This window comes from Lobosporangium transversale (assembly GCF_002105155.1).
Source record: "Lobosporangium transversale strain NRRL 3116 chromosome Unknown BCR41scaffold_40, whole genome shotgun sequence".
Classification (NCBI taxonomy): domain Eukaryota; kingdom Fungi; phylum Mortierellomycota; class Mortierellomycetes; order Mortierellales; family Mortierellaceae; genus Lobosporangium; species Lobosporangium transversale.
The window spans coordinates 287,416-311,542 of NW_019029018.1; the positions used below are offsets into that span (position 1 = coordinate 287,416).

General features: G+C 42.4%; 3 protein-coding genes across 3 annotated transcripts; all 3 read left to right on the plus strand.

Moving 5' to 3' along the window:
- Positions 1-14,019: 14,019 nt before the first annotated feature.
- BCR41DRAFT_373531 (hypothetical protein) lies at positions 14,020-14,564 on the plus strand (the record flags this gene model as incomplete). Its single annotated transcript, XM_022026788.1, has 3 exons — positions 14,020-14,129; positions 14,280-14,304; positions 14,352-14,564. The coding sequence occupies 3 exons, from the start codon at positions 14,020-14,022 to the stop codon at positions 14,562-14,564; spliced, it is 348 nt and encodes a 115-aa protein (XP_021878143.1).
- Positions 14,565-15,427: 863 nt separating this feature from the next.
- Positions 15,428-15,730, plus strand: BCR41DRAFT_373532 (hypothetical protein; the record flags this gene model as incomplete). Its single annotated transcript, XM_022026789.1, has 1 exon — positions 15,428-15,730. One exon carries the CDS (start codon positions 15,428-15,430, stop codon positions 15,728-15,730), a length of 303 nt encoding a protein of 100 aa, XP_021878144.1.
- A 2,312-nt stretch (positions 15,731-18,042) lies between these two features.
- On the plus strand, positions 18,043-20,072 carry BCR41DRAFT_373533 (hypothetical protein; the record flags this gene model as incomplete). The annotated part of the gene is made up of 4 exons (XM_022026790.1): positions 18,043-18,337; positions 18,838-18,891; positions 18,992-19,906; positions 19,930-20,072. 4 exons carry the CDS (start codon positions 18,043-18,045, stop codon positions 20,070-20,072), a joined length of 1,407 nt encoding a protein of 468 aa, XP_021878145.1.
- Between the last annotated feature and the right edge of the window lie 4,055 nt (positions 20,073-24,127).

The following is a 24,127-nucleotide window of genomic DNA, read 5'->3' on the forward strand; positions in this document are numbered from 1 at the left end:
GGTGGTGTGGGTGGGACATACGTCCATGGTACCTATGACAATGTGAATAGGTCGTCCTTCGTAGACCATTCAGTAGACCATTGTCTACGGTACCATGTCCGTATGTGGCTCCAGAGGGATCGCCAAAGAGAACTAAACTAAAACAAAACTAAAACTAAAAGAAAACTGAACGAAATGAACAACTAACTAAAGAAAATCTAGCCTAGAGTGCTCATGGACATGTTGTTGGAGGTGGCACTCGACAAACGGTAGTGCTTCTCGAAGACTTTCGGGGACGACCAATTCCCCTGCACCATGATATCAGCCACTGGTACGCCTGCTATAGCCGCGAGCGTAGAACCTAAGGCTCGGAGCTTAGGAGCTTTCTTGTCTCCTAAATCCATCAGCGAAGAAATCCTACTCATGTGGGAGCCAATAGTAGTCGCACGCGCCGGCTGGGTGTGGTCTTTCACAAATCTAATCAAAGGTACAATGCTTCTTGTTGGGTCCTTCGGATGAGGAGAGGTAGTGGAAGGACAAGACAGCCTGTCCAGGTAAGCGGTGTATGCGTCGACAGGGCATAGCTTCTTGTCAAAGTGAGAACCAATGGTCACATGCTTAATGATACGTTGCCCATCACTCTTCTCTTTTGGGAAAACAACAACAAGCTGAAGCTTCCCTAACACAATCTTGGAGAGACTGACATCTACACATCTGATGTCGTCTGGTCTCATGAAGCCACAGACGCCTAAGAGCCAACACAGCTTCCATGTAAGCTCCTCAAAAGGCAACTCCATATTTGCTGATGACTGCCGAAAATGGTCCAAAACAGGTGTGATGTCAAAGTGACCAGACCTGGACTCAACGACACCTTCTTGCTTTCCAGCCTTGAGGAACTGGCGGTAGTATTCATCTGATCGTACTCTCTCTGGGTCACGAAATAGGGCGAGGACAGCCGACTTCATGGTCATCAGCGTGGACCACTTCAAATTGCGAGCGACCCGCACGTAGTGTAGCCAGTTCACTACTGGGATCGCGGGGTTAATCCCTTGTTCGAACGAGCCCTCTTTCAGCCAAGTGACGAATTCAGCTTGATGCTTTTCGTACTCTCGCTTGGTGCTCTTGGATCCTTTGTGAGCACAGATAAACTCAGTCACCGCTGGCGAGAGGCCATCTATGAGCATCCTCGTCCTCTTACTCTCCACGCGGTAAGGCCCCAGTGTGGATTCTTGAGCAGGATGTGCGCGTCGCTTCCTGGTGGAGGGAGAACACATGTTCGTGGAATCGGTAAAGGGGGTTGGGTCGCCATTGCCTGTATCTTCGGGAACCAAATCGCCGATGGCCAAAATGGAGTAATTATGGTCGCTTCCAGGCCTTCCTGGTCTAGCTTCTGCAGGATCCTTGGAAGTAAGTTCCATGGAGGACAGATGTAAAGGTTGCCCAAGTGGCTCCACTTGTGTCTCAGCGCATCGAAGTCCACTGCCAAAGGATGAGGTTTCCATGTCATGAACTGAGGAAGCTGGTTGTTGCTGGGCGATGCAAAGAGGTCTATCCGATGAGGCCCCCACTGCTGGTCTAGACGACGGAAAAATGACGGGTCCAGCCTCCATTCGAGCTGCGCTTGCATCCGGCGTGATGGTGCATCTGCTGGATTGAATACTGAAGGTACATATGTGGTCCTGAGTCTTGTGCCTGTTGCTAGACAATGCTTCCATATTTTGTCCGCCAGGTCCATCAGAGGTTGTGAACGAGTTCCGCCGAACCGGTTGATGTAAGCGATGGTGGTTGTGTTGTCGATTACTAGGTTGAGCATCCTCCCTTGTGTTTGCGGTAGAGTGACTGCGTAGTACACGGTTAGTAACTCTTTTAAATTGATGTGTTGGTGGCGTATGTTTGGTGGCCATAGCCCTGTCCAAGTGCGCTGCCCTATGACGATCCCCCAGCCTTGGTCGGAGGCGTCTGTGTACACGTCCATCTGAGTTGGCGACTGAATCCATGACGTCCCGTTCCACTCCTTGAGTTGGTGTGTCCACCAATCCAGATCGGCTCGAGCTCTGTCGTCCAGTGAGATCGTCGCTTCCCAAGATGACCCCTGATGGCTGAGCGCTCTGTTCTTCAATGCCAGAAGATGCCGCGTCATTAGACGAGCTGGAAATACTGCTGCTGTCGTCGCCATGGCTTTCCCTATGAACGTAGCCAAGTTGCGAACCGTCGTCCATCCCTTGCTGAGCATCTTCGCTGCTTCTCGCCGTATGTCCCTGACCTTGGACTTCGGTACCGAGAGGGTCATGTCGGTGGTGTTGATGGTGAAACCCAGATGATCTAGACATTTCGTTGGCATCAGAGAGGATTTCTCCTTGTTGATGAGGAATCCAAGAGACTTGAGTTTGTCCAGGACAAGATTCGTGTGCTCTTCTGCTTGGGCTTTGGAGTTGGCCATGATCAACAGATCGTCGATGTAAGCTGTCAGCCGTATTCCTCGACGCCTCGCCCATCTCAACACCGGGCGTAGGACCTTCGTGAAGACTAACGGCGACAGTGACATCCCGAAAGGTAGAGTGCGAAACTGATACAGCTGACCCTTCCACTGAAACTGAAGGTAAGGACGAAAATGTGGATGAATCAGCACATGAAGGAAAGCATCTTTGAGATCGATGCTCGTCAAATAATCGTTCTTCTGAAGGGTATTGCATACTACCTGAATCGTCTCCATCTTGAACGAGTCTGTGATGATAAATTGATTGAGAGGACGTAGGTTGAGGACAGGCCGGAGGTCCCCTGTCTTCTTGGGGATAGTAAACAAACGACTCTGGAAACCAGGTCCCGAAGCGTGCTCTATGGCTTTTTTGGCCAGAAGTGCGATCACTTCGTTCTCTATCGCCAGTGTCTCCTCCTTGGATAGATGCGGGGAAAGGGCTCTTGATGTGTGTGTTATTGGAGGTTGTCTGTGGAAGGGAATCTGAAAACCGTTTCCAATCACGGAGCGGACCCACCTGTCGTCCGTGAGGAGCCTCCAAGCCCTCGAGTAGAGGTGCAGACGGCCCCCTACTGGCTCTTGTTGGCGCTGCCGCGTCCCCGTCCACGGCTGCCTCTGTAAAAATACTGTCCCTGCTGGTTGTTATGCATGGGCTCTCCATACCCGTAAGTGAGCTGAGGAGGTGTGGCTTGTTGTGCTTGATGATGATTCGCTGGTGAATAAGGTTGCGATTGTGATGGAAATTGCTGGAACTGTTGCTGCTGGTGGGGGTACATGTTAAAGTAAATACCCCTGCTGCGAGAACCGGAATTGCGACCGGATCCTCTGTTTTGCAAAGCTGTCTTGCGAGGCTTGCTGGCCTCCTGGTACTCCTCAGCAGCTTTAATTCGGGCTGCAATATCATCTTTAGTGATAGTTGCAGTCTTTTCATGATCAGGGGCTGGCTTGAGACCCTTTGCGTACACAAAATTATCCATGCGCAGATCGGTGATTTGGCGTGCTGTAACGGCCAGATGAGATCGCATGACATGCCCAAAATCTGCGACGATCTGCCGTAATGCAGGATCGTGCACTTTGTGAAAGTATTCTGCCAGGAATTCGTCCAAGGGTCGCGTAGCGTGGGCCTGACGTTCCTGTAGTTGGGATAACCACTTGTCCACTCGTTGAAAAGAAGTGGTCTCCTGAGGCCAAGGCAACTCAAGAGAGGGCGCTTTGTACTGCTGATCTGGGTTCTTGGGATAGAGGACGTACTCGGTGAGGATGTTATCGTCGCCAGAGTTGTCCGGGGGACGGAAGAAATGAGAGCCGTCAAGGGAAGGTACAGCCGCTTTGAGGGTATCAGAGAGGACAAGTATCTTGGCCTGTGGGCGATCAATGGTGATGGGGGAAGGGGAAGAGGAGGAAGGGTTGGCCTGCGTAAGGGCAGCCACCTGCTGACGAAGAGTGTTGATTTCATGAAGGAGTGCATTATGAGTGTTGTCGGTAGAATTGTCGCTCATTGGAACGAATAGATAATAGTCTGCAACGGATGAGTTCCAGGAGCGACGAGAAGAAAGATGTAGATCAGAGTTGCAGGGCAGAGGGATCTTTTTATTTAGTTTATTTTTCTTTATTTCTCGTCGGATTTTCAATGAAGAAAGGTGACACACATACGGACATGGTACCGTAGACAATGGTGAAAATTTCTTGGAGCAAACTTTATTTTGATTGCCTAGAACGCGCCGCAGCTATAGGTACTCCGGCGTAAATACAGTAGAGCTTCTAACATAAAAAACTCCAGTCTGTAATGGGCTCGTTACTTTATTCCTATCCCTGTTCCTCATTTACTTAGCTTTCCTTGCAATCATCTTGCCAGCCCTTGACAAAAATAGAACAAACAAGGTGATGATAAGGAGAACCTGGGAGATCTTCATATTTTGTAGCGGATAAGAGAAATTGAAAGTGGAGTAGGCTTTGGGGTGAGTGAGAGGATGATCACAGAGGAACTGCATTCGCTGGATAATTTTAAGCCGGAACACAGTAAAAAAAAACGTCCCTCAAAGAAGGACACACAAAGAGGCGATTGCAATTCGTCAAAAAAAGAAATCCTAAGTTGGGCCATGGATTACTGGAACCGAGTAGTTTAGGCTGACGAATCATCATTTGGAGCTGGCGAGCATTTCCATCAAATAAGAGCTTCCACTATTCCTATGATGCCGCCTTCATAAGCCCAATAAATTATTGAAATGATCTCTTAAAAAAGCTTGTAAATTTTCATGTGCATTGATGGGTTCTTATGAATGTTGCATTTGAGCGCGTTGTTCAAAACAACCATTTGAAAGAATATTATCTCAGTTGGTTATATGCATGTACCGCTGTGCTTCTCACAAGACTTAGGTTGTGCTGGCACTCGCCAATCTACTATCGATTCCTTTTTGCCAACAGAGATCTGAGCTGGTCTCTCTCTTTTTTTTTTTTTTTTTTTTTTTTTATTAAATACAAATTGAGTCTAACCAATAGGGAAAGACAAAGACGTGACGCGATTGGACATGTGGAAGGAGGACCATAGACATACAGTAAAAAAGTATTGAGGATAAAGTTTTTTTTTTGTTTGGATGCTGCGAAGCATTGTGATAATAAGTCAGGTGGCAGAAGCAAGTTTTTATGTTGAAACCAATGCTACCGTAGACATTACTCATGAAGAGAAAATCGTGCTCAAAAGGTTTCTCAAGACTTTCCTCAAGGCATCCCTCAAGGCCCTGCACCCATGCAATGTACGATAGAATGCACTAATACTCACCAGATTAAAAGGTTCTGTTCAGTATTTATCGGGTTAATACCATAAAAATTGACAAACTTGAGCAACTCTAGGGAATTGAATTGATATGAATCTCAGATCATACACCAATATAATAGTCTATGCACCAGTTGAGGACTCATTCATAAGGCGAAGTCTAGTTGATCATCATTAGTGCATACACATAGCAGTAGACTGCTCAAGTCATTGAGAACATTCTTTCGGCAATAAAGAAATGTAGTTATCCAAACAAAGTAGTTTTTACTGCTTTTGAAGAGCGACACTTAATAAGAGCTATGGTTTCGCTATGAATATTGGTAGGAAGATGGAATTGAACGCCCTGTGGCACAGCAGTTTAATTTGAATAAAGTAATGAAGGACGCAGGCGATGCCAATGTTTGGGGGTTTATCCATGGAAAAAAAAAAAAAAGAAAAAAAAAAGATGATTTAGCTGAGGTTGAGTTTGTCGCGTTTTAAATTCAATGGTTTTTTTTTTTTTTTTTTTTTTTTACTATTTATTTTGGAGTTACCAACATCTAGATTCTTTTTTACCTTTTCGTATAGAAAAAAAGGAAATGAAGTGCTCGCACCCAGTCTTATCTACCAGTGCGGGGTCTTGCATCGATCCCATCCGCCCGGCTTATGCTCGCAGCCATACTTACAAGCTCCAAATACCGTACCCTCGCTACCATAGATGCCATTGCATTCGTAGAGGACGTAGGCCGCGCACCCACTGAGCGAAGGAGCTCGACCGCAGTACACTCCACGCCTGCTAGTATTACAGACGCAGGTGGCATCGCTGGAAGACATGAAAAAGAGAGTAACCAATGTAATGGTAAGGAGAACCTGGGAGACCTTCATTTTTTATTTGTAAAAGATGAAAGAAGTAGAAAGTGGTACAGGCGTTTGTAGAACTTGTGGATGAGTTGAGAGCACGGATCGATAGTTTGCTTTCCAGCCTTCTTAAAGGGGAGGGAATGAAGAGAAAAGCTATGAAACCATATTAGTGAAAGAGCGGATCATCGTTATACTTCTTTGTATTTCTGTATTAGTGAGTAAAAAGTAAGCCAAACAACGATACATCCGAATCGACATCATGTTCGCTAATTTACGAACATATTAAGAAATGCGGGGGTACTACTGAGGCTGGCACTGCATAAGGATTGTGCTGACATCCCACTAACCTACTGTCGATTTCCTGTTGGTAACAGAGCTCTGGGCTGGCACTCTTTTGGATAGACTCAACCACAGTTTTTTTTACTAATCCAGTGGAGAATAGCTTAGATCCGACCTCGTGAGATTTGTAAAAATAATAAAATACAAGAGGGGGTGCGAGTGGATCGTGCTTAATGGAAGGAGAACATATTTAAGGGCATTATGGAATAATGGTTAACTTGCACCATTTTGATATTAGCATTTGGAATGTCCATTCGATAATAGAGGAAACGTGGGCTGGGCCTACAGCACCAACAAAACAAAGAAATATATACTACACATGCACAATGAAACATTCCAACACAGGTATTATATAATACCATATCTTGCGCCATCCCCACATCTATACGTCTGCATTCTTGCACATTTCTCAAAACTCGAGTGACCCGGCGGTTTTACCGGCTAATTTTTACCATGGCATCCAAAAAATAGCTGGCCAAGCCGAATAATATGACGACTTAAACTTATTATCCAAGAGCCAGGACCATATATGCCCCGCCCTTTTCACCTTCCCTTTGGGTTTTTGTTTTCTGTTCTGGCTCGTTACCGCGAAGATGCAGACTCACTAGGTAGTCGAGCAGCTTTTATTTAGCTTTTTTTATTTAGGGTTATGGTCCTGGCTCGATGGATAATTTTAACCGTCGGTTGTTCCCTGATATACTGTAGCCAAAATTAACCGATTAACTAAGGCTGGTGAAGACCAGTTAAAACTGGTACCCCGTGAGGATTCGAGAGATTCTCAAAATCACTGACCCGAGTAGACTTTTTCTTTTTTCCTTTAGTGTCATCCTCCAACAACGCAACTTCCTTCACAATATAATTAGTATTTCCTTAGGCATGAAATGCCTGAATAGGGTTCAAGAATGCAATACCAAGGAACAGTCCCCTGTCAAATACAAGTCATTTTTTCATCATTTATATTCCTCTTAATTTATAGTTAAACAATAAATACTTTTATATATGATTTGCTTCAATCATCAGGGATGCACCGCGAAGAGAGCAAATCTGATAAAGAGGAAAGAATGGGTTTTTTATTTACATAAAAGAACATGTTGGTTATATTTTTTTTAAAAAACTATAAGTCGTGGGCCGATAATTCAGTAACACGAATTTGGCACACTGTGATCAATCACCAGTGAAAAAAAAAATAGGCAGTCGTGCATCGGTGAAAAAAAAAACCCCCCCCGGTTAAAAACGCTGGTCGGAAGGAAGCTGCTCGATTTCTACATCGTCTATCCTCAAGCAATTGAATCCCTTGCAGGCTTGAAAAAGAGGATCAGCTCCAGCGTGACTTATGTATGTCCGAGTAAGTGTCAGGAGCTCAAGGCGCGTGCATGTTTCTGGTGCCCTCTAAACCTCTCTTTTGTTGCCCCATACTCCATCTGGAATTGGAGCCGAGAATTGAGCTCGATGAGTGTGAGACAGTGGGCACTGATGAGCTTTAAGAGCTCGAAGTGGACCTAGATCCAGCTGTATCCGCAGCGAGTTTGATTTGTTTGAGACATTCATAGCCTCGTAACTCTTGGTACTTCTTTGGGGATTCACCGAGGAAATGGAGCTCTTTGATGAGCTCCTTGTGCCTCTCTAGGGCTCCACTAGGTTACGTTGAATGTATATCCCTTGCCAACTGAATCCGACAAGAGTTTTGTGAAAAGCCTTGCAGCGCGTGGTTTCGCTTCTCTCTAAGGAGTCCACCAATAGGAGCAGGGATTTCTGGGCCCTTCAAGGGGCTCTCAACTTGAAGATTTCCATTGTGCAAAGAGAGGGGAACTACAGGTAGGGGCTAGTGAAGGAAATGAAAGCTGAAAGCTCAGTGTATGAGTGGTAAGGGAAGAGAAAAGGGGAAAAGAAAAAGAGAAGAAAGGAAAAGAAAAAAGACATGTATCAGTGAGGAAGGAGTGGAAGAGAGAGAGAAAAAAAATAGTCGTATATTCGTGAGAAAGTCAAAAAGTTTGGATTTTGAGCGATGAGGAAGAAAAGAAGAGAAGAGAAAAAAAAGAAAAAAGATAAAAGTGGGGTTTATATGAGTGAATCAAAGTGATGTTTTTCTTTCTTTTATCTTGATGAGGCAATGGAGGTAAAGGTAAAAGGGATGGAGGTGTGCAGTTCAGTACATGAACGGTATAGAGTAAGTTTAACTAAAAATCATGAGGGCGTGAGTGATGTCAAGGTGTGGAGCAATGTTTCCTGTGCTCTTGATAAAATGAATAACAACAGTAATAAAAAAGAGGACGCCTATCTTCGAATGCTGGGTGCTGTAGGGGATGATGACAGGTGTTCAGCAATTGGGATTGCAATTACAGCATGTTTCCGAGCATATTTCCTTAACTTTCCTTCTCTTGGAAAACATACTTAGTTGGTGTAACAAAGTGAGCAATGTGGTGTGAAATCACAAAGAGTTTAATGTTGACATATCACATAATCATGTTCTCAACAGCTTTTAGGTCATTAATATAAAAAGCCCATTATGGCACTCTCAACCAACCTACTCTCCTTACTCTTTTCTCTTTCTTTCTCAGGATCAAGTATGAAAGGCTTTCTTCTGCTTCATCAAAACACTAACAAACTAAGTCTTGAAAGTAAGTATATACTGCTTTTGAATATGCAAAGATACCTTGAGGGGATGGTCTACTTAACGTTTCCTGCAATTTGTGTTGATGGGAGGAATATTAAAAAACAACAATGAAAGACGATAGATTCGTATAAAGACGGATGGTGCACCTCAATCATTGCCCATTTGTACAATACTTTTATACAAATAGGTGTTCTAACAACATTCCTAACATGTGGATATTCAGTATCTCTGTGCCAAAAGAACGCTTTAACCATTTAATATTTAAAAATATTTGAAAAATTAGGAGCTGGCTGCCTTGACATTATAAACAAACAACAGCTTAATAAAAAAAAAATCTTATGGGTGCGCTCTAGTTGGATATCTCGGACTTCATTTACCAAAAATACCCAAAAAGAAAATAAAAAGGTCCCGTCTACGATGCGCTGGAGATTTAAATTGTGAACCTGTTCTCTTTGTTTTACTATCCTAAAATTCCTCAGCATACCCTAAATCTTCGACCTCTTGCTTCCACTTCCTTTTGACCCTTTGCTTTCGTTACTTTCATTTATTATATCTATATATATTTTTTATATTTCACAGCCGCTACACGTTCATCCTCATTAATATTATTATTTTCTTTTCTAGCTTCCTGAAGAAAATGACTCTGCCCAAGGTTGCAAGAGAGTAACCAGGGCCGAGCGCGAGCCTAGAATGGAAAGAATGAGACACTGTTTGTCCTCTATTAAAGCTGAAGTCCTCTTTTTTCTCTCGTCTTCTTTCATTCACTGCAATATCTTTTGTCTTCGATCCTCTCAACGCTAAACATTGATTGCAACACGAAATGCATCTGTAGTCTGCGCAGCAGTGATAAAAAACGCACACGGATCTGCCCTCAAATACAAGCTAATTTTATTTATCCAAGGTTTTACAGGCAATGCAATGATCCCGTAAAATTTTGACAAACTCGTTATTTTTTTATTCTGGGGTGTGAAACTCAAAAAACAGTTGCGGGATTTGTTTGAGCAGAGAGGGGCATCGTACGTTGCGCATCACGATTGACTCTGAAAAGGAGGAGAGTTATTCATCAGTATGATCTTTTGGGCAGATTTCCAAGCACATAAGGTACAAGTAGAGCGTTTTCCTCTCCATTCTACGATGTGAGGGGCGTTGGGGAAGCGGATCTCAGGAAGCCTGTAGTTCTTGGTAACCTTTGGTCGTTTTTTGTAGCTACCGAGCGTTGGGGCCTGTCCGCGTGATGAGCAGACTTAGCCAGTTAACGAACGAGCTGATCACAAAATTCCCTATTTGAGAGAGTAGATCCAGATTTTTGGTTAATAATATGGGGGTTGATTATTGAGGTGTCTAATAGTCAGTAAAAGATTGAAATCCAGGTTCACCTAGAGGTTTGCTGGGTACTTTAATATAATTTCAATTGATCGGCAATATCAACGCCCCCCATGTTGAAGTTGTAGTCATTGATAACTTTGGGGATCCTCAAAGCATTTCTGGAGGAAGAGCCAAAGACCCTTTGTACTTTCGCTCCATGGGTACTCGTTATTCAAGGCCGGCGTCTTAATCTCGAAACCCCCCATTCCCCTCCAACCATCTCATGAATTGTGGTTAGCAACTTAACAGGTCCATTGTCGTGCCAGTAGACAGCCAAAACACCGCCTTGCACAACCTCGGAGCATGTATCTCAGTCTAATTTTATATTCCTATTCATTTGGAGCTCTTTTAGAGTCCTTGCTATGTTTCCAGCTGTTCCACCAATCTCTTGATCTCTGAAACGACACTTGTGAAAAAGTCATCTTTAAAGATATTGTACGCATGTCTACGATGAGGAGTTGCTGCACAAAGTGATTAACATAACTACTTGTTTCGGTGCTATTTAATTTGTGGGCAATACAAGGAATATTGCGCGATGTGGGCAAAAAGGCGTAAGCGTATCCACGATCGCAAAGGGAGAGAATTTTGTAGCCTTCTGGGATAGGCTTGATTTTGATACGACATGTATCAGAACTTCGACCTGAAAACCAGACCATCATCTCATCAACAAAGACGTTTGTTCCAGGCACATAAAGCTTCTTCGATGTAGCTTTGCATGTGTGAGTAAAGGCTCCAGTTTATCGGTGAGAGCCGGGTCACTTTGTTCGGATCAGAAATATGGAGGTACCATTTTATCTGCTCGCAACGAGTGAGCGGTATGTAATGTGAGATCTCATGAACTGGTTCGAATATGTCATGACTCTAACATTGCCTGAGAGACACCACTTTGTAGAGGCCAATGTACATTGTGATGGAAATCCAGGTCAAAAGTTCCCCTCGATCAATATCCGTCCAAGGACGGGCAGTGATCCCTGCTTTCTTAATTAAAGCATGGCGATTAGTGTATAATACAATTTTATCTAGCTTTGTATCGTTAAAAAAAAGGCGAAAGAGGTTGATGGGTGGTGAATTGTGCGCTAATTCGACTGTTCTCTGGCTTGTTTGTTCTTTTGAGTGGCTCAGATAGTGGTGGGGATGGCCAAGTGACTTAAGCTTGCGACTTTCTGCGTCTTCTCTTTCCTACTGTCGCCGTTGGCCTCACTTCTTCCAAATATTAGGGTTCTATTCCACTGCCAATCCTGAATAGAATGACACTATTAGTGGTATGGAGTTTGACGGACTGGAACAAGTCTGGCGCCGTCATGAGGCGAGATTTGTATAACAAGCGAATGTGAGGTTTCGTGTGGGGTATTCACTCAATTTGCCAACCTAAACTTTTTTTTTACCAACTGTTACACTATAATGAACCATCAGAATTTACGCGTGGCGAAGCCGTAATGTGCAGACGCGTTCACATACCCCTTTTTAATATGTGCTGAACCTACCCTATCACGATAGAATCACGGTAGGTTCATCAAGGTGTCAATCCCTTTGTACTTGGTCTATTATGAGTAAGGGTCACAGGCCTTAGAGATGTCATTGGTCTTGCAGCTCGTACATGCACAGCTTCAGTACTACATTTACCTCAACAAGAGTCAGCTTGCTTCAGTCCAGAACATGCTCTTTCCTTAGTCCATGATTGTCCAGAGTACCCTACAGCTTCCAACATCCTATTCACCTAAGGGCACCTGCAAGGGCTTATTCCTTCTTAAGTTGATATTAACATTGAGTATCACCACCATCTTCAAAGTAGAGTAATATTAGTTTTATTTCATAGATAATAGCAACATAACTACTGAAGCAACACTACTCTGCTTGCTTGCGCTAATTAGAAAAAGAAGAAGAAAGACGATCTTTAGAACCATTTGTACTTCGATATTAGGTGACATGGTAAACAGAATAAAAGGAATAGAAGTAATAAGAATAACAAAGAAACAATCGCAATGGGCTCTGGCTCAGAATGGATTTTCTCATCATCCCCAGTCTTATGTCATTTGGTCGCGAGTATGTTTTTTCCCGATAATTGTGTAGCTGCAAGCGGTATTTGCCAAAGTTACATGAGGCTACAATATATACTGGGTTTGAGCTAGCAATTATATGCGGCTAAAACATATTCGTGGCAAATGGCGAGGCTTATGGTCAGAGCGACGGTAACTGTGGGTTACACGTCTATGTATTCATCATTTTAGAGCCCAACGCTAGACCTAAAGAATAAAAAAGTTAAAGGGGAATTAAAGAATAAAGAAAAAAGAAAAAATTAAAGAAAAAAGGGAAAAGGAAAAGAAAAAAATAAAGAAAAAAATAAAAGAACAAAATAAAAGAACAAAATAAAGAAAAAAATAAAAAATAAAAAAATAAAGAAAAAAGAAAAGAAAAAAGAAAAAAGAAAAAAGAAAAGAAAAAAGAAAAGAAAAAAGAAGAAAAAATAAAATAAAAAGAACCAGGTGGGCCCTTGCTCAGAATGCGTTTTCTCATCATTCCAGACCTACACCATTTGGTCGCGCGTGTGTTTTTCCCCGATAAATGCGTAGCTGCAAGCGGTATTTGCCAAAGCTATATGAGGCTACAATATATACTGGGTTTGAGCTAGCAATTATATGCGGCTAAAACATATTCGCGGCAAATGGTGAGGCTTATGGTCAGAGTGGCGGTAACTGCGGGTTATCCGTCTGTGTATTCATCATATTAGACCCCAACGCTAGTCCTAAAAATAAAAGGTTAAAGGAGAGTTGAAAAATAAAAAATAAAAAAATAAAAGGACAAAAAAAAAAATAAAAGAACAAAAAAAAAATAAAAAAAAATAAAAGAACAAAATAAAAGAACAAAATAAAGAAAAAATAAAAGAACAAAATAAAGAAAAAATAAAAGAACAAAATAAAGAAAAAATAAAAGAACAAAATAAAGAAAAAATAAAAGAACAAAATAAAAGAACAAAATAAAGAAAAAAATAAAAAATAAAAAATAAAAAAATAAAGAAAAAAGAAAAAAGAAAAAAGAAAAAAGAAAAAAGAAAAAAAATAAAAAAAATAAAGAAAAAAGAATAAAATAAAAAAAATAAAATAAAGAAAAAAGAAAAAAGAAAAAAGAAAAAAGAAAAAAGAAAAAAATAAAAAAAATAAAGAAAAAAGAATAAAATAAAAAAAATAAAGAAAAAAGAATAAAATAAAAAAAATAAAATAAAGAAAAAAGAAAAAAGAAAAAAGAAAAAAGAAAAAAATAAAAAAAATAAAGAAAAAAGAATAAAATAAAAAAAATAAAGAAAAAAGAATAAAATAAAAAAAATAAAATAAAGAAAAAATAAAAAATAAAAAATAAAAACAATAAAAGAAAGGAAAAAAATAATAAAAATAAAAAAAGAACCCTTGCTCAGAATGCGTTTTCTCATCATTCCAGTCCTATGCCATTTGGCCACAAATATGTTTTTCCCCGATAAATGCGTAGCTGCAAGCGGTATTTGCCAAAGTTACATGAGGCTACAATATATACTGGGTTTGAGCTAGCAGTTATATGCGGCTAAAACATATTCGTGGCAAATGGTGAAGGTGCTGGTCAGAATAAGAGAGGAGTAAGTATCCAACCCTTTTTGCATTCATCATGTTATATAACTCTACAGAATCCACCGACAGAGTTCTGACGGGCACAAAGCGTATAAGGAGTAGAGGCTGTCGTAAAATCAGCGCTGTTGAAGTGAACACAGAATGCAAGTGAGAAAAGTTGATGAACCGGTAGCAAAGATTGAACCAAAGGTCGTCAGTGCCAGAGGGATTCGAAAAGTGCAATTTCTGATACACACAAGCAACAAGAGCCAAGAGACCAAATAAAGAGTTTTTTGTTTTTTCTATAATTTAGCATAGCTACAAGCCAGTGGCACAAAAGAAAGTAAACCACAATATTGTATCGCATACTCCACATTTTGATGCAGCTAGATGAACTTAGAGCTTAAAAAGCCTTGCCATCAACTAACGAAAGTCAAGCCCGCAGGCTCTCGTCAGAGCAAGCAACGGGTCTCGGCCCCATCAGGTCAACGTGGGACAAGTTCTCATGGAATCACCCGTGGAAAAAGCCCTGGCTTACAAAGATATGTCAAGAAAACCCACTTTTGCGACGCCAACCAGGAACTCTTTTACATCTGGAAGTAGTGAAAAGATGGCTAGCAAGCAATCAAAAGGAAATATGGATGGTCACAGCGTAGCATCCCAACCCAGCCGGGTATTATAGACGCAAGATGGGGTGAAGGCCGCGAACAAGGATGGGCGGATTCTGAGAGGAGCGAATAAAAATAACAATAAAAAAAAAAAAAAAAAAAAAAAAAAAAACTTCAAAAAAACTTCAATAACACTTTTCTTTTCGACTTAGCTTTGGGCCTTGGATTGGGTTGGATCCTGTTCCTGTGGATGGGAAAAGGTGGAGTGCGTCGAGAGAAAAAGAAAGAAGAAAAGAGAGGAAGGAGAAAAAGGAAAAAAAAAAAGCTTTTTATGCACCTTTTTTTGGTGGCGAAACAAGGTCATAAGTCATGTGAAATTCTTTGAACGCAAATATTCGCGTCATCTTTACTTTTATTTTTTTAAGCTCTTTTCAAAAAAGAAAGTCCTAGTACTCCTTTCTTACCTTACTCAGCTCATCACTAAACCACAATCAACAATAGCTTGCCTAGCCAATAAGATCTGGAACGCGATCTTCCATCCGTCACTTTATCGCACAATCGAGTTGTATAGTATTTATTGTATTTATTCAAATTCGGTATATTGTTTTTAATCCTTTAGTGCGAAGCAAAGTTAGGAGTATGCTGTTCCTTCATTGCGCGAAATGCCAGGGTCAGGAGCGGGAGCAGGGCTAGGACCTCTGAACATACATGCACTTATTCGTGAAACAACCCAACACGCCCAGCCCTTTTAAATATGTTTCTATTATGAAGGGGCTTCAACTGTGTTAAAGCCAAGGGAAGGGCTACTTAGCAATGGTTCTAATGGAACTATCTCGGTTCAGGTAGCCATACGCCTTTATGGCCACAACAAATCGGATGTCTCATTTCTTCGTAACAAAAGAGGGAAACCTGGCTCTGTTGACTGTCGTCACTAGCATGGCTAGTCGTCAAAGCATGTTTGCAGAGGTGGGCCTCCTCCTAAACCCCTTGTGCCACCACCAGCAATTTTATACAGAAATCAGTAGGCAGCAGCAAAGTACTGATTTAAGTCCGACATCATCTCTATCCCCAGAGTCAACAAGCGGGGCTAGGCAAATGAAACCTCAGCAAGAGTCGGTAGTCGGTGTAACATTGAAGCATTCGGAACATCCTTGTATCTGACTGGGGAGCAGGCTCGGGAGCTGATCTATATTTGATGATGCTTTGAAGGCTGTGCGTGGGTCGATAATTCTCCTTGTCTAGATTTGATACGAAGCAAGGCAACACTCTATCAAGCTTCCACATACATATAACTATGTAAGTTTAAACAATTCTTTATGTTGCGAGTAAGCTATTTTATTTTATTTTTTACTAAAAAAAAAAAGAAAAATGAAAAGACTAAAACCTAGCAAAGACAATTAGGCTATGGATAAAGTTGACAAAGGCAACGGAAGGAAACACTCACCAACAATATAAGTGTAGCCTTTTTTTTTTTTTAATAAAAAAAAAAAGCCTGGAAATTGACCTTTCAAAAAAACTTCAAAGGTGATTGTAGATTAACATGGGCCCCTTCAACAGTGACAGCGTGTTGCTTTCTTTATTTAAAATTAGTGTCTAGCAGCAACTTATAGTGTCTTCATTCCAACTAGAACATTTCATAGTCGAATGAATGATACGACTCCTCCCTTTCTCCCTCTATCCACATCTACCAGACGCTGATTACCCAGCGCTGTTTAAGTGCTCACTATGTTGGCGTCCAATAGCGACTACCTGTATGAATGCCCAGAAATACTTATTAGCACTTTTTATTTTGTTTTATATACAATCCATACAGTTTAATACTTTTTATATGTAGCCTCCCATCTCGCATCCATGAAAAGCAAATCGCAGCTTCGAGCCCTTCGAACACCGGCTTGAGGGGAGAGGTGAGGGAGCCTCCACAGAGGTATATTAATGGCTGTATTGCATCACCACCATTGCTTGTAAATGTTATCTCATATTGGCATCAAGGGATGGCGAACTTAAAAGGCCAAAAGAGAGCTTCAACAAGCACATGGATAGCGTCCACTTGGATTTGCATGAGAGGGTAGAGAAGGCTTCCAGGATTCATTCTGTTATAGTAGCAGGTCTAGTTTATGCATTACCAAATAAAACAAAAAAATGCTTCAAGGCGGATTAGGAATGAAATGTCTTCTTCAATACACAACACTTCATTTGGATATCTGACATTAACTGAAATAATAGCGCTACCCTTGTGACATTTATAAGAATAAAGAACGAATGCTTTTCGAATATATTTTTACAGTAAAGCGCTTACCCTGAGCTAGTCGCAGGCCTAAAAAGAGTCTTTCACCATATCAAGACATATCATACCACACCATGCCAAAAGAAATATCCGTATACGAAAAAGAAACTCCCACTTTTTTGAGAAGCATATTGACAGGAGTAAAATGAGTCGGTTGTGAAGATTACTTTGGCATTTTGAGTAAATAGAACACAGGGTCACTTCAAGCGGCTATTGTCTATAGCAGTGCGAGTTCCGAACGCAAGGTAGAACACTTTAGAACTCTTTATGCTTTTATTCCAGCGTAATAGCTCTTACGTATGCATTTGATAAGGGTCAAGTAATAATGCGAAACAGGTTAAAAAGAAAATAAAAAAATAAAAAAGCGATCGTATTAGCTTTCAAGCACTAGAGAGGCTATGCTTAAAAGAAAATAATAGTAATAATAATAGTAAACTCACCAAGTTTTTTTGTAATCTCCAATGGAGAAAGTCTGATTACTTCTTGTTTGGCGACTGTTCGGTGCTTACTGGTTCTCCAAGTCTGTCCTGATTTAACCGTGTTAGCAGATTTGGTTAGCATCCCTTGAACAGCTGCCGTCCAGAGAGGCTACTTAGAATGGACAGGATTCACTATGCACCAAATAGACTCACATGGTACAGACGATACCTTAGAGTATATAAGATATCGTCTATTCAGATATAAAGACCTCTCTTTGTCCTATTGAACTTCAGCTCCATAATACATAGTAAGTTATATTAATTAGGATAAAACATTGCAAGCACATAGAGTAAATGTCATTTTATATTAAAGCGTGGGGGTGTAATGGTTCAACAACCTTTGGCAAAATCGACAGTGAGACACATAGTAAAAAAGGTGAATTCCGATATGATTTTGACTTCAATTTTTGGAGAATCCAATAAGCAATCAACCTAAGATGGTCACAAATTGCAATACGCGTTTGTCCTCACGTGAGCTTCAACCTCGGACCGGTGAACTGGTGGCGAGACTGAAACAATTTATTATCATGGTGATATAAAACGTCATCCTTGCTTCGCGCATACAACTTTTTATTTTCTTTCCTCTATCACAACTTCAAAACTTTGAACCATCCTGCTACTACAATTAAATCCTTTAATATTCCTATCTAATATCCCTATTCTCTGCTCTCTGTCCATTTTCCTTTGTTTTAACAAGTTTCGAGATCACAATGGGAAACAGCGAAACATCATCACTACTTCCAAATACTCAAAATAAACCGTATGGAAAGAAAGAAGAAAGAAAAGGAGAAGCGAACGAAGGGTCTTCAAGCACTAATGAGCCCAAAATCCCCAAGCCAACCAAGCATGAGCCCAAAATCCCCGAGCCAGCCAAGCCAACAATACATTGCATTGCTGAGAGGAAAGCAAGATCTTTTGCCGTAAATATCTCTCCCGGTTGTTCAGATAAGTTGGACGTGATGACCAGCCGAACGGCATCTGTTATTGGCAAGCAGGCGCCGCAAGGTATGTATTTAGCTCTTGGTGAACTGATGATTATGTTTTCAACTGATGAAACTTATTCCTGTCCCAACACGGTCATGTGGTATCTCCTCTCTTTTTTATGTTGTTGAGATGTATCTCGGCTTAACTATTTAACTGGGGCGACTTTGGACTTCTTCTCTATAAAAGAATTTAAAAAGTCTTCCCCATGGCCGTACACATCTTCAGACTCCCACTGCTATTTTTTTCGTCCTTTCACAGCGTTGTTTTTCTTTTTTTTTTTTTTTTTTTTGTTCGTGGTTCGGGTTCATTTACATCGATCAGCTGTAGGTGCTGGTTTGATCAAATGATTATTAGAATTTTCAATTCGCGAATTGCACTCTCGACGGACTGGTTGTTGATATTTTCAGTTGATGAAGCATGTGGCAACATGATCATTGGATAGTGTATTACATCGTCATAGCTTTTATCAAAGCCCCATATCTAACTATCCTCTTGTTTATTATTCTATGGATATTAAACAGCCCCGAGATGCCCAAAAAGGGACCTAGAAGACGTAGGAGACGAGAGTTCAAGAGGTGAGTTGATCAGTCCGACTATATCTATGGTTTTGATAATTCTTGAGGATGCTCGTTTATTACATACTCACGCCATCCCACTATTCTTATATACTCAAAGAGCGCTATTCGAAACGCCGTCGCCCCTCGATACCCAAAGGACCGTTGTATACTTTAGCCAATGGGGAGACAGTATATTTGCCCAAGCTCATGACAGACATGCTCAATAGTACCTGGTGCCAGCCGAAAAGTCGCTTGAGCTTCTCATCACTGAAGAATGTTAGGGTTGGCGATCAAGTTGAGACAGAAAGACTTGGTCAACGCCCAATAGGCTTTGGAACAGGTATTCAAGGCCTCCTTGTTACCGAACAGATGATGGAATTATGGGAAGAGATGAAGAAAGAGACTGGTTTGGGGTTTGCAAAATGTTTGACTGGGCCCAAAGGGGTCGGGAAGTCCTATATAACATGGTTTCTTGCCGCTAAGGCATATGCTCACGGCTGGCCAGTTCTTTACATCGCTGACGCAAATACCCTTGCTGATTGTCAGGAGAATGTGCGGGCATCAAGAGTGATTTGTCAACGCTTCCTAGATCTCAATAAGGATATCTTGACTGCAAAAGAGCTCTCCACCATGGCAAATTGTGGGAGTGTGGAAGCTATTGCCGAGTACATATTAGGAGACTTACTCCAACAACAAGGGAAAAAGACTCTCTTCATTGTCGATGAGCATGGTGCTTTGTTTCCCGACAACGTACCTTCAGCAACAAGTAGGCTTCCTGTCCTGCGTTCTCTGGGTTGCTTCAGCACTTGGACGAGTGGTGTAAATAGTGGAGTGTGTGTTGTGTTCACGAGCACTGCAAAGTTTGAAAGGTCCGTCCTCAGGAATCCAGATTATGTCGTTGATGTCGGGCCTTTGTCGCAAGACACGTTCGAAAAACTGTTTAAAATTGCCATTGCTCGTTTCACTTTGACAACCCAAAGGACTCTCGACAGTCGTAAGGACGCTGTTATTAAGGTCACCAACCGAGTACCAGGTGATTTGACCAGCTTGGATCAGTTAATACAAGGACGACATCTCATAGTGGAGCAGATCGACCGCGGTTTAGAAGTATACGACAAAGAACACTACGATCTGTATTCCAAAAACGCAGGGGATTACTTCAACAAGCTCGAAGGACTCGTGAGGGAGCAAACTATTGAAGCGCTGATAAAAGTGCTCTTACCTGGGCTCCAGGGCCCACAACAAGGAATTTTTGAATGGGAATTCCTTGATTTAGGGTTAGTTTATCGATGGAGTGCTCAGGGCATGGCGCCTGAATATCGCCCCATTAACCAAGCTGCACGAAGGGCGATAGTGGATTTATACAAAACCCATAGCCACTAAATATAAATAAACAATTTTTATTTTATTTTATTTTATTTTTTTGCTACAAAACTATGGTGCCACAAAGATTGATCAGCATCTTCGACTTGAGCTCCGGACCAGACTAGCTTAGGGAGAGGAGGGTGGGACATTATAGGTCGGCTCCCTCGGATAATATGCTTTTCTCTTCATATTATTCGAGGACTCTTTGTAATTATCACAGCTGGAGCCGACCTATAATGTGCATCCAGAGTTTTGCCCCAGGGTGATCTCAGTAAAATTTGTTCTTGGCTGACTAGCCATGCGGTAGGAATATTGGAAAGTTTCCGGAGAAGACCAATTACCATGAGCGATGATGTCGTCAATCGATACCCCTGCTGTAGCTGCAGCTGTAGAGCCGAGTGCGCGTGGCTTGATACGTCGGGAAGCCTTTTCCGCTTCTGGGATCTTAGTTGAGATCGAGTCCATGTGATTGGAAATGATTTCTGCTGATACTGCTCGATTCAAATATTTGGAATGTCGGATGAGAGGTTGAATTGTCAGGCTGTCATCCTTCGGATGTGGTACCTCCAGTGGATGATCTGTTAATCTTTGCAAATACGCAGCAAATGTATTCACAGGGCACAGTTTCGGATCACTGTTGGAACGAATACAAACTGTCTTCTCGATGCGGTTCCCAAGTTGTTTCTCTTTGGGAATAGGAATGAAGAGCATGAGTTGGCTTGTGGTCCATGTAGTCTTGGTCAGGTCTATACATCGAATGTCGTCTGGATGAAGGAACCCACAAACGCCTAGAAGCCAACAAAGCTTTCTCGTGAGCTGAAGGAATGACATTTCCTCGTTAGAAGGAAGGGATCGAATATAGTCAAGAGCTGGGTTGAGGTTGATGCTCAATGCCTTGCTAGGTCGAATGTGTTTGGCCTTGATGGCTGCAATGAAGTCCTTATACACATGGCTCTTGTCAAACGCTGATTTGTCTGGAAATAGAGCTAAAAAGGCTGAGCGTTTCTGCAGAGTGGTGGCGGGAGACCATGGACGGTTGTGCATCTGATGATTGAGATAGTTAACTAAAAGGATCGGATTGGGGGTGAATGGATCCCTGTCATTTTGCCTGGCCCAATCGATGAATACTTGTTGCGCTGGGGCGTATTTTTTGTGCCGTCGCTGTGTCTGAGGGTTATCTAGTATAGTCTCCGCTGCTTCGCTGTCTAAACCTAGGTCTGTGTAATAGCGCCGTTTACGCGCCATGCTTGCAGTGTCCAGTGCGGATTCTTTTCTAGAACGTTTTGATCTTGTCCTGGAGCTGGGAGGACATACTTGCGTGGGATCTCTCTGGGGGCACAAGTCGCCATCGCTTGAAGAGTTGGATACCATAGGGCGCTGGGCCAGTTCGAAGCTACGATCGTCGCTTGTAGCTTCTCTAGCCTCAGCTTCTGGAGGGCCTGAGGGATCAGGTTCCATGGCGCGCAGATGTACAGATTCCCCAGATTGCTCCATGGGTGCCGTAGTGCATCGAAGTTGATCGCTAAGGGGTCTGGCTTCCATGACATGAACCTCTCTGTTTTGTTGTTGATTGATGATGCAAACAGATCCGTCTGATGCGGGCCCCAGATCTTCTGTAGATAATCGAAGAAGTCCTGATGAATGCTCCATTCCAACTGCGATTGCATCCTGCGTGATGGTGCATCCGCTGGGTTGAATGATGCTGGGACATATGTTGTCTTGAGTCGTGTCCCTGTTGCTAGGCGATGCTTCCAAATGGTGTCCGCTATTTCCATCAATGGAACTGAGCGAGTCCCTCCGAACCGTTGGATGTGTGCCAGTGTGGTCATGTTGTCGCAAATTATGTTCACTGTCTTGCCCTGTGTCTCTGATTTTGTGTTGAGGGATCGAGAGTGTCATGTTTCTGCTGTTGATGGTAAAGCCCAGATGCTCTATGACTTGCGTTGGTTCCAGCGTTGACTTTTCTTCTTTCACTAAGAAGCCTAATGATTGAAGCTTTGATAGGACGCGCTGGGTGTATTGTATGGCGCGTTCTCTGCTGGGAGCTATAATTAGAGGATCGTCTATGTAAGCCGTCATTCGGATTCCCTGGCGTCTTGCCCACCTGAGGACAGGGCGCAACATCTTCGTAAATATAAGGGGGACAGAGAGAGCCCGAATGGAAGGACTCGGAACTGGTAATGGTGTCCCTGCCATTCGAACTGAAGATATTTCCTCGACGAAGGATGTACCAGAACATGCATGAATGCGTCTGATAGATCTATGCTTGTCATAAAATCGTTTTTGTTCATCATGGAGCAGACATTTTTGATACTTTCCATCTTGAAATGTCTGTCCAGTATATATTGGTTCAATGGTTTGAGATTCAATACAGGGCGAAGATCGCCTGTCTTTTTGGGGATGGTAAATATCCGACTGTAAAAGCCTGTAGGGGAAGATACTGTTTCTATTGCTTTTTTGGCCAAAAGACTCACTATCTCTTTCTCTATGGACTCTGTTTCCTTCACTGATAGCTTGTGGGACTTGCTTGGGCTGGATGAGAGTGGAGGTCGCGACTTGAATGGGATCCTGAATCCTTTGGCTATTATGTCTCGGACCCATTGCTCGTCTGTGATCATCGCCCATGCTTGCTGGAATAAGTGATCCTGCCTCCTACTGGTGGTCGGTCGTTTGTTGATGCCCTCGGCCGCGACCCCATTCGCGACCCCTGTTGGAGTTGCCTCGGGCGTTGTAAAAATGCCGGTTACCGCCACTGATGTTGTTGTTGCTATCAGTCTGGCTCTGCGACTGATTGCTCTGACCTTGATTAGAATAGCTGCTCTGAGTGCTATTTCTAGGGAAATTATTGCTTCGATCATGCCTGTTCCTGTTCGAACCGCTTGCTGTGCTGTTGGAATACAGGTTTCGTTTGATGGATAACAGAAGCCTCTTTTTCTCCAAAAGGGATTGGGAGTCCACAGCCGGTGTCTTGGCATTGCTTTTCCTGGTAAGCAGCTGTAGACCATGAGCTCTCTCAAGGTTCTGCACTCGGAGGTCGTGGATGTAATGGCTAATCTGCTTGATATGCTCGATGAGATCGGAAACTCCCTCAATGGCTGATAGCGTGGACCCGTCGGAGCGACTGTCATCTTGCATGGCATCCAAGACATACTTGTCCAGGGGCGCGTATGGATAGCCAGCTTGGATTGAATGGACGCCAGATCAGAGTCGAACTGCTGCCGTAACTTGGCGCTGTCAGGCCATGGTAGGTCGGTAATAGGTGGTGCAGAATACTTCTGAAGCTTGTTTTTGGGGGTAAGAACCGATGGTTGTTTGTAATGTGTCCCGAAGGTCCTCATACTGATCTTTTTTCTCTGGATCAGGGACAAAGAAATCTTTTCTGTCAAAATTTGGGAAAAGTTCGAGGATGGCTTTGTTTGGAATAAAGTTATATGCCTGGGGTTCAGGAACCAGGGGGTCATGGATGTTAATGGAACTATCGATGTAGCGGCCATCGTTGTTTTCAATTTCAATATCACTCATTAGTGGAACTTCTAAAGTATGCCAGTGGATGTGTTCCGGAAGGGCGAAAGAAAAGAAGATGCTGATCAATCTTTGTGGCACCATAGTTTTGTAGCAAAAAAATAAAATAAAATAAAAATAAAAATTGTTTATTTATATTTAGTGGCTATGGGTTTTGTATAAATCCACTATCGCCCTTCGTGCAGCTTGGTTAATGGGGCGATATTCAGGCGCCATGCCCTGAGCACTCCATCGATAAACTAACCCTAAATCAAGGAATTCCCATTCAAAAATTCCTTGTTGTGGGCCCTGGAGCCAGGTAAGAGCACTTTTATCAGCGCTTCAATAGTTTGCTCCCTCACGAGTCCTTCGAGCTTGTTGAAGTAAT